We start from the raw sequence: 13,060 nt of genomic DNA on the forward strand, positions 1-13,060 counted from the left end.
GATTAATATTTCACAATTAAAAAGAAAAAAATTGAAGTATGACCACTGTGTAAACGGCAACTGCGATGTTATTCATGCAGTTTGAAATATGATATCATCCCATAATACTCAGCCAGTACTCGAACCACTATAATAAATTATAGCTATTATAGCGCATTTGAATCTTTTGAATATATGAATTTAAAAAAAAATGAAATTCGATCGAAGTAGGCACGTGACATGACAAAAAAGACTAGTGAAGTAATAGGATTTCATTCAGTATTCTAATCTTGAAACGGAAGCACGTTTAAATCAGATTTGCAAATTTCGACAAATTGAAAAAAAAAAGGGAACTTATTTAGCCGAAAATGGATGGACGAAAACACCACATTGGCGCAGCAGAATGGTGAGTATTGCTGACTATTAAAAAAAATTGGATTAGGCAAATATGTTTTAAGCCAAAGAAGTGCAAATGGTTTCTTATAGTAGCCATTGAGTGCAAAAGGCAGAAAAAAAAAAAAAGAAATCTCGCTTGCGATAAGGCCAAGTCTGAGACACCTAATAAGCCTGAGATCAAGTTTGACAAAATTAATCGCTTGCGCTAAGGACAAGTTTGAAAATTTCAACCGATGAATGTTGAATGTAAACTTGCGAATCGGACAAGTCAAAAATGGCGGTCCACCCGACTTGCGAAAGGGCAAGCGGAAGAAATAGTAGCTTGCGGTAAGGTCAAGCACGTAGGACCAATAAAAAAAAAAACAAAAATGGACGCTTAAGCGGGTCGCAGAGCACAGATTGACAAAAAATATAAGAAAACTTTAAACGTGACAGGTTTGTGCATATTATATTATCCACATTAGGTGAGGCGTTTCGAATGAAGAGAGAATTGTCGATTCTTCCCATTTGAGTTACACGGTCACGAGAATAGTGGAAATCAACAATTTTCGAGTCATAGAAGAAGCACATGAGAATACCTGATAGACAAGAGTATAAGATTGAGTTGTATAAAGATAGTTTTAGTGAATAAAGATACTATATACAATCTATATAAGAGAAAATATATAGTTATGTACTTTACCTCGATTTACAGCAAAAAATCGTCCAAAAAATTGAAAGCCAAGTACGCTCTGGATATAGGTGGAACAGAAATTTCCTAGACGGAAATAGAAAAATGTTCGGAAAATGATGAAGAACTTCAACTATTATGCAAAGCAATTCAATATGACAAATGGCCCTATCACCTACGTAAGTACGAAGCACAGAAGAGAAGTTTACACAAATTGGGGAGCATCGTTTTTAAAGATGATAGGACCGTTCTACCATTTTCGCTACGATTGAAGGTTATGGAGGCAGCTCATGGTGGTCACTCTGGAATAGTGGCCATGAAGCGAACTATGCGGGATTTTTTTTGGTGGCCAGGCATGTCGAAAGAAGTTGAAAAGTTCGTGAAGAATTGTGAAACATGCTTCGTGTTGTCGAAGAAAAATCCTCCAGTTCCATTGTGCAGCAGAATATTACCTGAAGGTCCCTGGGAAGTGTTACAAATTGACTTCCTGACGATGCCAGGCTACGGAACTGGGGAATTCCTAATAGTCGTCGATACATATTCACGCCATCTTGCGGTAATGGAAATGAGATCTATTAATGCAGAGTGTACAAATGCCGCACTTTGCGAAATCTTCCAGATCTGGGGTTGCCCGCTTGTTATACAGAGCGATAATGGGCCACCATTTCAAAGCACGAACTTCATCTCTTTTTGGGAAGATAAAGGAGTGAAAGTTAGGAAATCCATTCCGCTATGCCCGCAAACAAATGGTATAGTTGAACGTCAAAACCAGGGCGTTATAAAAGCTTTGGCAGCGTCCAGATTAGACGGCAAGAATTGGCGAGAGGCCCTGCGGAAATATGTCCATAATCATAATAATCTCACACCGCACAGCAGACTAGGAGTCACGCCTTTCGAGCTTCTAGTAGGCTGGAGATATCGTGGGACTTTCCCAAGCTTGTGGGGCCCATCAGAACAAAAGGCGCTTGATCGAGAAGACGTACGTGAGCGAGACGCAGAGGCAAAGTTAGTGAGCAAGAAGTACGCGGATAAGGTTCATCATGCTAAGGATTCCGACATCAAAGTGGGCGACATCGTAGTCCTGGCTCAACACAAAAAAGGAAAAACAGATGCCACTTTCGGATCAGAAAGGTTCAGAGTACTAACTAGAAGCGGTGCAAAGGTGGTCATAGTCAGCAAGAACGGAGTACAGTATGCCCGGAACATTAATGACGTAAAAATAGCGCCAACACCAGAGGCATTAGATGACAGCGAAAGAGTTGGAAACGATGATCACGATTTTGCTCCTGATGGTGACGAAAACTTGGGCCTACTAAACCATGACTTCGTTCAATCCAAACCAGAACAGGAAAAGGAAGCTACGTCTTCGTTAAGAGAGAAACGCATTATCAGAAAGCCGGCGCGGTTTGATAACAAATACGTTTATACAGTTTTCTTTTAAAATCAATATAATACAGATCGACTAGAATTAGACACAAAAACCATGGATTAGAATAAATATGAAATACAACTTACTAACTGATTCGTTGATTCTACTAAACGACTTCACATTATCTTTCCAATGCTGAGTTTTCCTTTTAAATTTTGTTTCATCTCTCAGTATAAACATTTGTAGACAAGTCATCGGAACGGCTGCCTTTGAAGTGTTTCCTCAGTGAACGTTGGTAGCTCTAATATTGATGCACAATATGTGACTGTCCAGACCGTCCAGGCCTCCAGACCAGGGACTCCAGACCATCGAAGGGACTAGGTGCCACATCGGCAAGACTCCCGGATAAAAAATACAGTACTTTGTATGGTTTAATTCATTGAAATACTATTGATTCTATGGTATACAATACAGGTTATTGTACATCTAATGTAGATTTGAGTAGTTGAAAAACACCTCTATTGTACTTACATTAAACGCACAACAAATTCAAATGTTACCAATACATTTTATTATATTTTAATTGTTTGCTTGTGTTAATAAAAGACAGAACACAATTTTGAAATAATGATATTTGGTGGATCAAAAAATCATTTGTGAAAATAAAAATAATTTGATTATTGAAATATTTATCATTTCTCGTCATTTCGAAACAAAAATTGAAAACAATTTAATAACAATAGCTTTCATTGTGAAAAAAATTATTTAATTTTTCCATAAAATTTTTCTTTCGAATATTATTATTAAAATAATGAATGTTCATATTATTAACAATTGATGATGAAAAAATATTTGAAAAAAACTTTCGATTTTAACTCGTTAAAACCTAGTTTTTTATGAGCGTGTATGTTTTGTTTACGGGCAGTGAAAAAGTCGAAATTGTAGACTGCCAAGGTGCAGGAAAGAAATGTCGGAAGCGCAAGAAGTGTCTGTTTCGTTGTTGTTGGATGGGGATAAACGGTGGATCATTGGCCACTGTGCCGTGTAATGATGGTGAGTATCTACTTTCGAGCTTACATGGAATGATTCTATGCGCTGCGGGAGGAATTGTACTACGAACTTTCCGGGTGTTCTTGATTTTCACCCGCATTTTCCTTTTATGAAACTAAACATTTTTATCTGTTTTTGGCCCGATGCCCACGTACACGTACACGCTATAGCGTCTTTTCAACGTTGCGTGCACGTGGCGTTGAAAAAACGCTGGTATGCATCGGTGCGGCGACGCTGCGTTACCGCTTTTTCCCGATGCACACATGCGTCCTTTTAACGCTATGTGCACGCAGCGTTGAAAAAACGCTACGTGGACATCGGCCCTTTAAACTATCAACTTTTTCCTTATTTCACAAAAGCATTAGTTATGAATTTGATATAATTTCATTTTTTTACTCAGTCAATAAGAAAGATCCCAGCGAGCAATCGCATCTGGCGAGGCGTGTGTGAATCCGCTGTCGGACTTCGTCCTTCGTTTGAAGCTAAGACATCAACAGATCTGCTTCATCGCCAGTGCCAGCCGAACTGACGAAGATCCTGATTCTAGAATAATACCGGATAAAGACTTGGCTCGAGTTGGTTAGAAATCGTAAGTATTGTGGGTTATATCGGGTGTCAAGTTAATAAATTGTTTGAATTTAATCTTGCTATATTACAGAACATCGAAATGCACACCACCGAGGGTGCTGTGCAAGAATCGCGTCCGCGGCCATAACCACTGACAAGGTAGATCTTCAGAAATATGTAGTGGAAATTCGGTGGCAACAGTTGCGTGATTTTTACATTCGTAGAAAGTCAACCTGCATCAATTCAGAAAAAAATATGAAATCCATTTCAAATTTGCAAATCGCAAATATTTAGCATTTATTGCTAAGACAAAACAATATTATATTATCTATGTGCTAGTTGCAGTTAACTAAACTAAAGTTCAATTAAAATCAAATTAAATTTTAATTGAAATTCAATTATAATTTAATAAAAATTAAATCCAAACTTAAATTCAATTAGGATTTATAAAAACTTCATTGAAATTTTATTAATTCTCTATAAAAATCAGTTCAAAATAAATTAAAATTTAATTAGAGATAATTGAAAAGTTAATTAAGATACCATTAAAATTTAATTTAAGTTATATTAAAGTTATGCAGATAGAAATATATCAAAATGAAATTATGAATAATTAAAATTAAATACCATGTATCAATAAAGTGAACTGTAAAACATAAAATTGTATTGTATTTCTATTGTAGTATTAGAGTGAAATTAATTATAAGTCTTATTGTATTTCTGTAGTAAAACAATAAAAAAAAGTATGAGGAAACATTTGAAACACATTGTTTTCTATTGTTTTGTCCCTAGAAATCATCCCATTGAAGAACCGTAAAATCAATTGTTTTGCTCTGAATTTAGTATGGAAAATTTTCGATTTTTTTATTGTAAAGATACATAACAACCATTTTTTATTGTAAAAGTTCCATTTACCATTAATTTTATCGTGGAAAACCATTATTTCTTATGTGATTTTATTGTCAGAATTACATTATATTCAATGGTAATAATTGTGTTTAAAATGGTGTTGTTACAGTAAAATTAATGATATTTTTATTATATTTTTTATCCGGGTCAGCAACGATTTAGATCACTCCAAGTTATAGCACAAACATTAGACCTTTTGAATTGACAACTTCGATTTGAATCAGTTGCAATAAACCGAAAAAAAAAAACAAATATTTTCACAAACATGAACTTACAGTGACGGGTGACAGATGCTCGTGGTAATTGTGAAACAAATTTATATTTGTATTTATTTAGAATAGGCTGACACCGCTGACATTGAACTGACAGGTTCAATGATGAATCCAATGATGATGATGATGATTTGCACTGAACACACGGAAAAAAATAGTAATAATGGGTGAATAAATGTGTGTTGAAACAAAACAAAACAAAACATAAGAGCAACACTGAGGAAAATGGACGTATGATTTTCAATCAAATGCCTTAAGGGTGGTATGGACTTCTAAAGTACTGTGCAAATAGATAGGACAAGTAGCAGTCAAGGAATGATTCTGCTACTGATATTCCTTGAATAGTACGGAGCTGGCAAGAAAAAGGAATAATTAGGTAATAGCAGGCGTATTGCAATGAAGAAAACACAAACTGACGTCTTCACTTGCGGAATAATGTACTGATGTATTATTCCGCAAGTAAAGTGACTTTTTGTCAAGCTTTTTTCAAACTGCTTTTGTTTTTTTTTTCGATTCATTATACCTAGGTCTTCTATTTTCTGGTGTGGTAAACTTCAAGAGTACCGAAACGGAAAGTCATGGAAGCAGGTGCTGCAAATGTCCTTGTTCGTGGAAGCGGTGAAATTAATTGATTCGTCAATCGAAGGGCACCCTTTTTTCAATACTGAACTTTTCATCTTGGGCAACCTGAGCGTTTGGATATTCTATGAAGATTTTATTGACGTATTTTGAGCAGCCGCCGTGTATAATGCTGTGTTTGAGCTGCGTATAGAATGCGAAATAAACATCAGTGAATCCTAGCTCTGAATATCGTCCATCACAAATGAAAGCTGTTCCCAGCTCATGTGTATTGTATCAACTCTGGTAAATGGAATAATTACCTCAAAACGTTTGCACTATTGATTCCTTCCAACACACTTCCAGTACTATGATTTCGAATCAGCTGCCTTTCAACACATCGGCAATTATACGTGTGCTTTCAATGAAGTTGAGGGATTTTAAGTTGAACGTACCGAGCTTCCAATGACTAGTTCCTTATCGTTGCTGTTGTCTTCTGCGATGTTCAGCCGCCGCTTACAAGGGGAACAGTCGCCTGCCAGTAAATGACCAAAGTTACCACCAGAGTTGGTTATCCGATCGACCGGTACCACGGAGACATGTAACAATAAATGTTGCTTGGCACGAAGCATGAACACTCAATAAGATCAATGAGTTTTCGTGAGATTGAGATTAACCGACAAGGGGATGTACGGCAGATTTTTTTTAGTTTTTTATTGCATTGAATTACTACACATTTTTATGGTTTTCAATATAGTTTTGATATCTTTAATATGAGTATTTTATTATATATGAAATAATAACAAAATAGAAAGATGTTCATCGCAAAATTCAAAGCATAACTAGCTTGAATGTCATACTAATTATATTCTACTAGTTCTTTTAAATTGAATGGAACCTGCTCATTGTTTATAATTTGCACAATCTAGAACAGTGAATCTGCATATTAACACGTACGTCCTCAACCCCCATTTTACGACAAAACTCAAAATTCAAATCCACGCAGCTCAGCCAATTTCTAACGGATTTTCAAGCAATCTTCTAGAATCGATCACAAAATTCCTATAGTTTTAGGAACCGAGGTCAATTTTTGTGCAATGGCCATGGTTCCGGATATATTCCGGGGAGTACTGGGGTTACCTCCCTCCCGGAAAAAATGGTCACTGGCAGATCGGCTTCGAAATCTATCGTGCGATATGTCAAACTTCATGATTTTTCAAAACAAGTACACTGGAGTAAATTTCGGCGATTTCAGATCGAATTGACCACTCTCCGGGTACTTCCAGGGCCTGGTTTCCTTGGGGAAGTGGCCAATTTACGTTCAATCTTGGAACCCATCTTGCGACATGTCAAACTTCATGATTTTGCAAAACAAGTACACTGGAGTACATTTCGGCGACTTTCTATCGAATTGGCCACGCTCCGGGTACTTCCAGGGCCTGGGTCCCTTGGGGAAGTGGCCAATTTTCGTTCAATCTTGGAACCCATCTTGCGACATGTCAAACTTCATGATTTTGCAAAACAAGTACACTGGAGTACATTTCGGCGACTTTCGATCGATTTGTTCACGCTCCGGGTACTTCCAGGGCCTGGTTCCCTTGGGGAAGTGGCCAATTTTCGTTCAATCTTCTAACCCATCTTGCGACATGTCAAACTTCATGATTTTGCAAAACAAGTACACTGGAGTATATTTCGGCGACTTTCGATCGAATTGGCCACCGGGTAATTGGCCGGGTACTTCCAGGTAGACCTATGCGCTGATTGTTCCTCTAGGAATTCCTCCGGAAGATCCTCCAGCAATTCCTCCGGAAGTTCCTCCAGCAATCCCTCCGGAAGTTCCTCCAGCAATTCCTTCGGAAATTCCTCCAGGAATTCCTCCGGAAGTTCCTCCAGGAATTCCTCCGGAAGTTCCTCCAGCAATCCCTCCGGAAGTTCCTCCGGAAGTTCCTCCAGGAATTCCTCCGGAAGTTCCTCCAGCAATTCCTCCGGAAGTTCCTCCAGGAATTCCTCCGGAAGTTCCTCCAGGAATTCCTCCGGAAGTTCCTCCAGGAAATCCTCCGGAAGTTCCTCCAGGAATTCCTCCGGGAGTTCCTCCAGGAATTCCTCCGGAAGTTCCTCCAGGAATTCCTTCGGAAGTTCCTCCAGGAATTCCTCCGGATGTTCCTCCAGGAATTCCTCCGGAAGTTCCTCCAGGAATTCCTCCGGAAGTTCCTCCAGGAATTCCTCCGGAAGTTCCTCCAGGAATTCCTCCGGAAGTTCCTCCAGGAATTCCTCCGGAAGTTCCTCCAGGAATTCCTCCAAGAATTCCTCCAGGAATTCCTCCGGAAGTTCCTCCAGGAATTCCTCCGGAAGTTCCTCCAGGAATTCCTCCGGAAGTTCCTCCAGGAATTCCTCCGGAAGTTCCTCCAGGAATTCCTCCGGAAGTTCCTGCAGTTATTCCTCCGGAAGTTCAACCAGTAATTCCTCCGGAAATTCCTCCAGTACTTCCTCCGGAAGTTTTTCTAGTAATTCCTCTGGAAGTTCCTCCAGTAATTCCTCCGGAAGTTCCTCCAATAATTCCTCCGGAAGTTCCTCCGGAAATTCCTACCGGAATTTTTCTGGAAGTTCCTCCAGGAATTCCTGCGGAAGTTCCTCCAGGAATTCCTGCGGAAGTTCCTCCAGGAATTCCTCCGGAAGCTCCTCCAGGAATTCCTCCGGAAGCTCCTCCAGGAATTCCTTCGGAAGCTCCTCCAGGAATTCCTCCGGAAGCTCCTCCAGGAATTCCTCCGGAAGCTCCTCCAGGAATTCCTCCGGAAGCTCCTCCAAGAATTCCTCTGGAAGCTCCTCCAGAAATTTCTCCGGGAGTTCCTCCAGGAATTCCTCCAGAAGTTCATCCAGGAGTTCCTCCGGAGGTTCCTCTAGGAAGTTCCTCCAGTAATTCCTCCAGAAGTTTCTCCAATAATTTATCCGGTAGTTCCTGCAGTAATTCCTCCGCAAGTTCCTCCAGTATTTCCTCCGGAAGTTCCTACAGAAGTTCCTCCGGAAGTTCCTCCGGAAGTTCCTACGGAAGTTCCTCCGGAAGTTCCTACGGAAGTTCCTCCCGAAGTTCCCCCGGAAGTTCCTCTGGAAGTTCCCCCAGAAGTTGCTCCAGAAGTTCTCCCGGAAGTTCCTACGGAAGTTCCTACGGAAGTTCCTACGGAAGTTCCCCCGGAAGTTCCTACGGAAGTTCCTCCGGAAGTTCCTTAGGAAGTTCCTCCGGAAGTTCCTACGGAAGTTCCTCCGGAAGTTCCTACGGAAGTTCCTCCGGAAGTTCCTACGGAAGTTCCTCCGGAAGTTCCTACGGAAGTTCCTCCGGAAGTTCCTACGGAAGTTCCTCCGGAAGTTCCTACGGAAGTTCCTCCGGAAGTTCCTACGGAAGTTCCTCCGGAAGTTCCTACGGAAGTTCCTCCGGAAGTTCCTACGGAAGTTCCTCCGGAAGTTCCTCCGGAAGTTCCTCCGGAAGTTCCTCCGGAAGTTCCTCCGGAAGTTCCTACGGAAGTTCCTCCGGAAGTTCCTACGGAAGTTCCTCCGGAAGTTCCTCCGGAAGTTCCTACGGAAGTTCCTCCGGAAGTTCCTACGGAAAATCCTCCGGAAGTTCCTACGGAAGTTCCTCCGGAAGTTCCTCCGGAAGTTCCTACGGAAGTTCCTCCGGAAGTTCCTACGGAAGTTCCTCCGGAAGTTCCTACGGAAGTTCCTCCGGAAGTTCCTACGGAAGTTCCTCCGGAAGTTCCTACGGAAGTTCCTCCGGAAGTTCCTACGGAAGTTCCTACGGAAGTTCCTCCGGAAGTTCCTACGGAAGTTCCTCCGGAAGTTCCTACGGAAGTTCCTCCGGAAGTTCCTACGGAAGTTCCTCCGGAAGTTCCTACGGAAGTTCCTCCGGAAGTTCCTTGGAAGTTCCTCCGGAAGTTCTTACGGAAGTTCCTCCGGAAGTTCTTACGGAAGTTCCTCCGGAAGTTCCTACGGAAGTTCCTCCGGAAGTTCCTACCGAAGTTCCTCCGGAAGTTCCTACGGAAGTTCCTCCGGAAGTTCCTACGGAAGTTCCTCCGGAAGTTCCTACGGAAGTTCCTCCGGAAGTTCCTACGGAAGTTCCTCCGGAAGTTCCTACGGAAGTTCCTCCGAACGTTCCTACGGAAGTTCCTCCGGAAGTTCCTACGGAAGTTCCTCCGGAAGTTCCTACGGAAGTTCCTCCGGAAGTTCCTACGGAAGTTCCTCCGGAAGTTCCTACGGAAGTTCCTCCGGAAGTTCCTACGGAAGTTCCTCCGGAAGTTCCTACGGAAGTTCCTCCGGAAGTTCCTACGGAAGTTCCTCCGGAAGTTCCTCCGGAAGTTCCTACGGAAGTTCCTCCGGAAGTTCCTACGGAAGTTCCTCCGGAAGTTCATGCTGCAGTTCCTCCGGAAGTTCCTACGGAAGTTCCTCCGGAAGTTCCTACGGAAGTTCCTCCGGAAGTTCCTACGGAAGTTCCTCCGGAAGTTCCTACGGAAGTTCCTCCGGAAGTTCCTACGGAAGTTCCTCCGGAAGTTCCTACGGAAGTTCCTCCGGAAGTTCCTACGGAAGTTCCTCCGGAAGTTCCTACGGAAGTTCCTCCGGAAGTTCCTACGGAAGTTCCTCCGGAAGTTCCTACGGAAGTTCCTCCGGAAGTTCCTACGGAAGTTCCTCCGGAAGTTCCTACGGAAGTTCCTCCGGAAGTTCCTACGGAAGTTCCTCCGGAAGTTCCTACGGAAGTTCCTCCGGAAGTTCCTACGGAAGTTCCTCCGGAAGTTCCTACGGAAGTTCCTCCGGAAGTTCTACGGAAGTTCCTCCGGAAGTTCCTACGGAAGTTCCTCCGGAAGTTCCTACGGAAGTTCCTCCGGAGGTGCCTCCGGAAGTTCCTTCGGAAGTTCCTCCGGAAGTTGCTGCGGAAGTTCCTCCGGAAGTTCCTGCGGAAGTTCCTCCTGAAGTTCCTGCGGAAGTGCCCCCTTAAGTCCCTGCGGAAGTTCCTCCGGAAGTTCCTGCAGAAGTTCCTCCGGAAGTTCCTGCAGAAGTTCCTCCGAAAGCTCCTGGAAGTTCCTACGGAAGTTCCTCCGGAAGTTCCTACGGAAGTTCCTCCGGAAGTTCCTACGGAAGTTCCTCCGGAAGTTCCTACGGAAGTTCCTCCGGAAGTTTCTCCACGAATTCCTCCCGCCTGCACGAATTCCTCCGGTAGTTTCTCTAGGAATTCTCTCGCAGGGATTTTTGGAGGAATTTCCGGAACGATCCGTGGAGGAATTCCTGAAGGAACTTCCAGAAGAATTTCTGGATGAACTTCGAGAGGAATTCCTGGAAGATCTTCTGGAGGAACTTCCGAGAGAAATTCTCAGGGGAACTTTCGAAGGAATTCCCGAAGGTTTCGAAGGAATTCTGAAGGAACTTTCAAAGACATTCCCAAGGGAATTTCCGAAGTAATTCCTGAAAAACTTCCGAAGAAATTCCTGGACATCCGACTTCCTTCGGAGGTTCCTCCGGAAAATTCCTTCGAAAGTTTCTTTAGTAAATCCTTCAGATGTTCCTCTAGAAATTCCTTCGGCAAAAATTCATTTAGGAATTACTCCGAAAGTTCCTCAAGGAAATCCTCAGTAAGTTCTTACAAGAATTCTTCCGTAAGTTAATCCAGTAATGAATGGTGAAATTTCAAGAGGGATTCCCGGAAGAACTTTCAGAGAAATTCCCAAAAATAAAATTTCGAAGGTATACCGCATTTCCCAAAGGAACTTTCTGAGCAATTTCCGGACGATGTTTCGAAAGAATTCTCGAAGTACCTTCTGGTGGACTTTTCGCAGGAATTCTCGGAGGATCTTCTGCAGGCATTCTCGTAGGATCTTTCGGAAGAATTCCTGGAGGAACTGCCGAAGGAATTACTGAAGGTATTTGCGAAGGAACTTTCGTAGAAACTTCCGGAGAATCCCGTTTGGAACTTCCGGGAGAAATCACGTAGGAACTTACTGAGAAAGTCATGGAGTGAATTCCTGAATGATCTCCCAGATGAATTTCCACAGAAACTAGCAATTGCAACTAGCAATTCCTGAAGGATCTTACTGAGTAGCTTCCGGAGGAATCTCCAGAAGAACTTTCGGAGAAATTCTCGGAGCAACTTCTGGAGGAGTTCCTGGAGGATTTTCTGGAAGAATGCCATGATAAACTTCCGGAAGCATTCCTGGCGGATTTTCCGGAGGATTCATTTCAACTTCCGGAGGAATTCCTGGCGGGACTTGAAGAAGAATTCCTGGACGAATTTCTAGAACTCGGAAAATCCTCCAGGAACTCCTTCAAAAGTTCATTCAGGAATTCCTTTGGATTTTCCTCCAGCAAACCATCCCGAAATTCCTCCAGGTATTCCTTCGGGAAAACTTCTGCATATTCCCGGAGAAACTTCTGGAGGAAATTCCGGTGGACCTTTCGGAAGAACTTTTGGAGGAACTTTCGGAGGAAATTCCTGGGGAATTCAAAAAAGAATTTCAAAATGAATTCCCGGAGGATTTTCCAGAGGAACTTACCAAGAAATTGCTGAAGAAACTTCCGAAGCAATTCCCGGAGTATCCTTCGGAAAAAAAAATCCCGGAGGAACTTCCACAGGAATTCTCGTAAGAACTTTCGGAGGAATTTCTGGAGGAGCTTTCGATTGAACTTCCAGAGGAACTCATGGAAGATCTTCCGAACGAATTCCTTCGATAGGAATTATCCTGGAAGCTCATTATGGAAGTATTCTGGATCCGGAGTTGGATTCTGAAGTTCCTCCAGGAATTGCTCCGGAAGTTCATCCAGAAATTCTTCTTGAAATGAATCATTCCTCCAGGTATTTATCCCAAAATTTCTCCAAAAATTTACACTTAGAACTGGAAATTTGGAATTTTGGTTAACCCTCCAGAAATTCCTTCTGAACATTTCTCCCAAAATTCCTTTGGAAATTGATCCAATAATCCGCACGGAAATTATTCTGGATATTATGAAAGAGATTCTTTCGCCAATGCTTACGGAAACTCCAGAAATACTACAAAAGATAGCAGCCGAAAACCTCTAAGGCCCTTGCAGCTACTCCCCCCAAAATTTCTCCAAGAATTTATCCATTTTTAGTTTCAGGATTTTCTGCAGATTTTATTCAACAATTCCCCTAGAATCGCCCAAAAATCCTGTGGAAACTACTCAGAATTTTCAGTGGTTATTTTGTTTGGGAATTTTCTAAGGAATTCTTTTAAAGTTTCCCATGGGAATTCTTTATGGGAATTCCTGAGAATTTCCTAAAGAATTCATTATAAAACC

General features: G+C 42.0%; 1 protein-coding gene and 1 long non-coding RNA gene across 2 annotated transcripts; both read left to right on the forward strand.

Annotated features, from left to right (window-relative positions):
- The first annotated feature begins 1,610 nt into the window (after window positions 1-1,610).
- Window positions 1,611-2,486, forward strand: LOC134209565 (uncharacterized protein K02A2.6-like). Its single transcript, XM_062685562.1, has one exon. The coding sequence runs from the start codon at window positions 1,611-1,613 to the stop codon at window positions 2,484-2,486; it is 876 nt and encodes a 291-aa protein (XP_062541546.1).
- An 827-nt stretch (window positions 2,487-3,313) lies between these two features.
- Window positions 3,314-4,473, forward strand: LOC134215921 (uncharacterized). Its single transcript, XR_009980363.1, has 3 exons — window positions 3,314-3,467; window positions 3,865-4,053; window positions 4,123-4,473. It is a non-coding gene; the product is annotated as an uncharacterized LOC134215921 (long non-coding RNA).
- The last annotated feature ends 8,587 nt before the right edge of the window (window positions 4,474-13,060 follow it).

The sequence above is a fragment of the Armigeres subalbatus genome, chromosome 2 (genome assembly GCF_024139115.2).
Source record: "Armigeres subalbatus isolate Guangzhou_Male chromosome 2, GZ_Asu_2, whole genome shotgun sequence".
Taxonomy (NCBI): Eukaryota; Metazoa; Arthropoda; class Insecta; order Diptera; family Culicidae; genus Armigeres; species Armigeres subalbatus.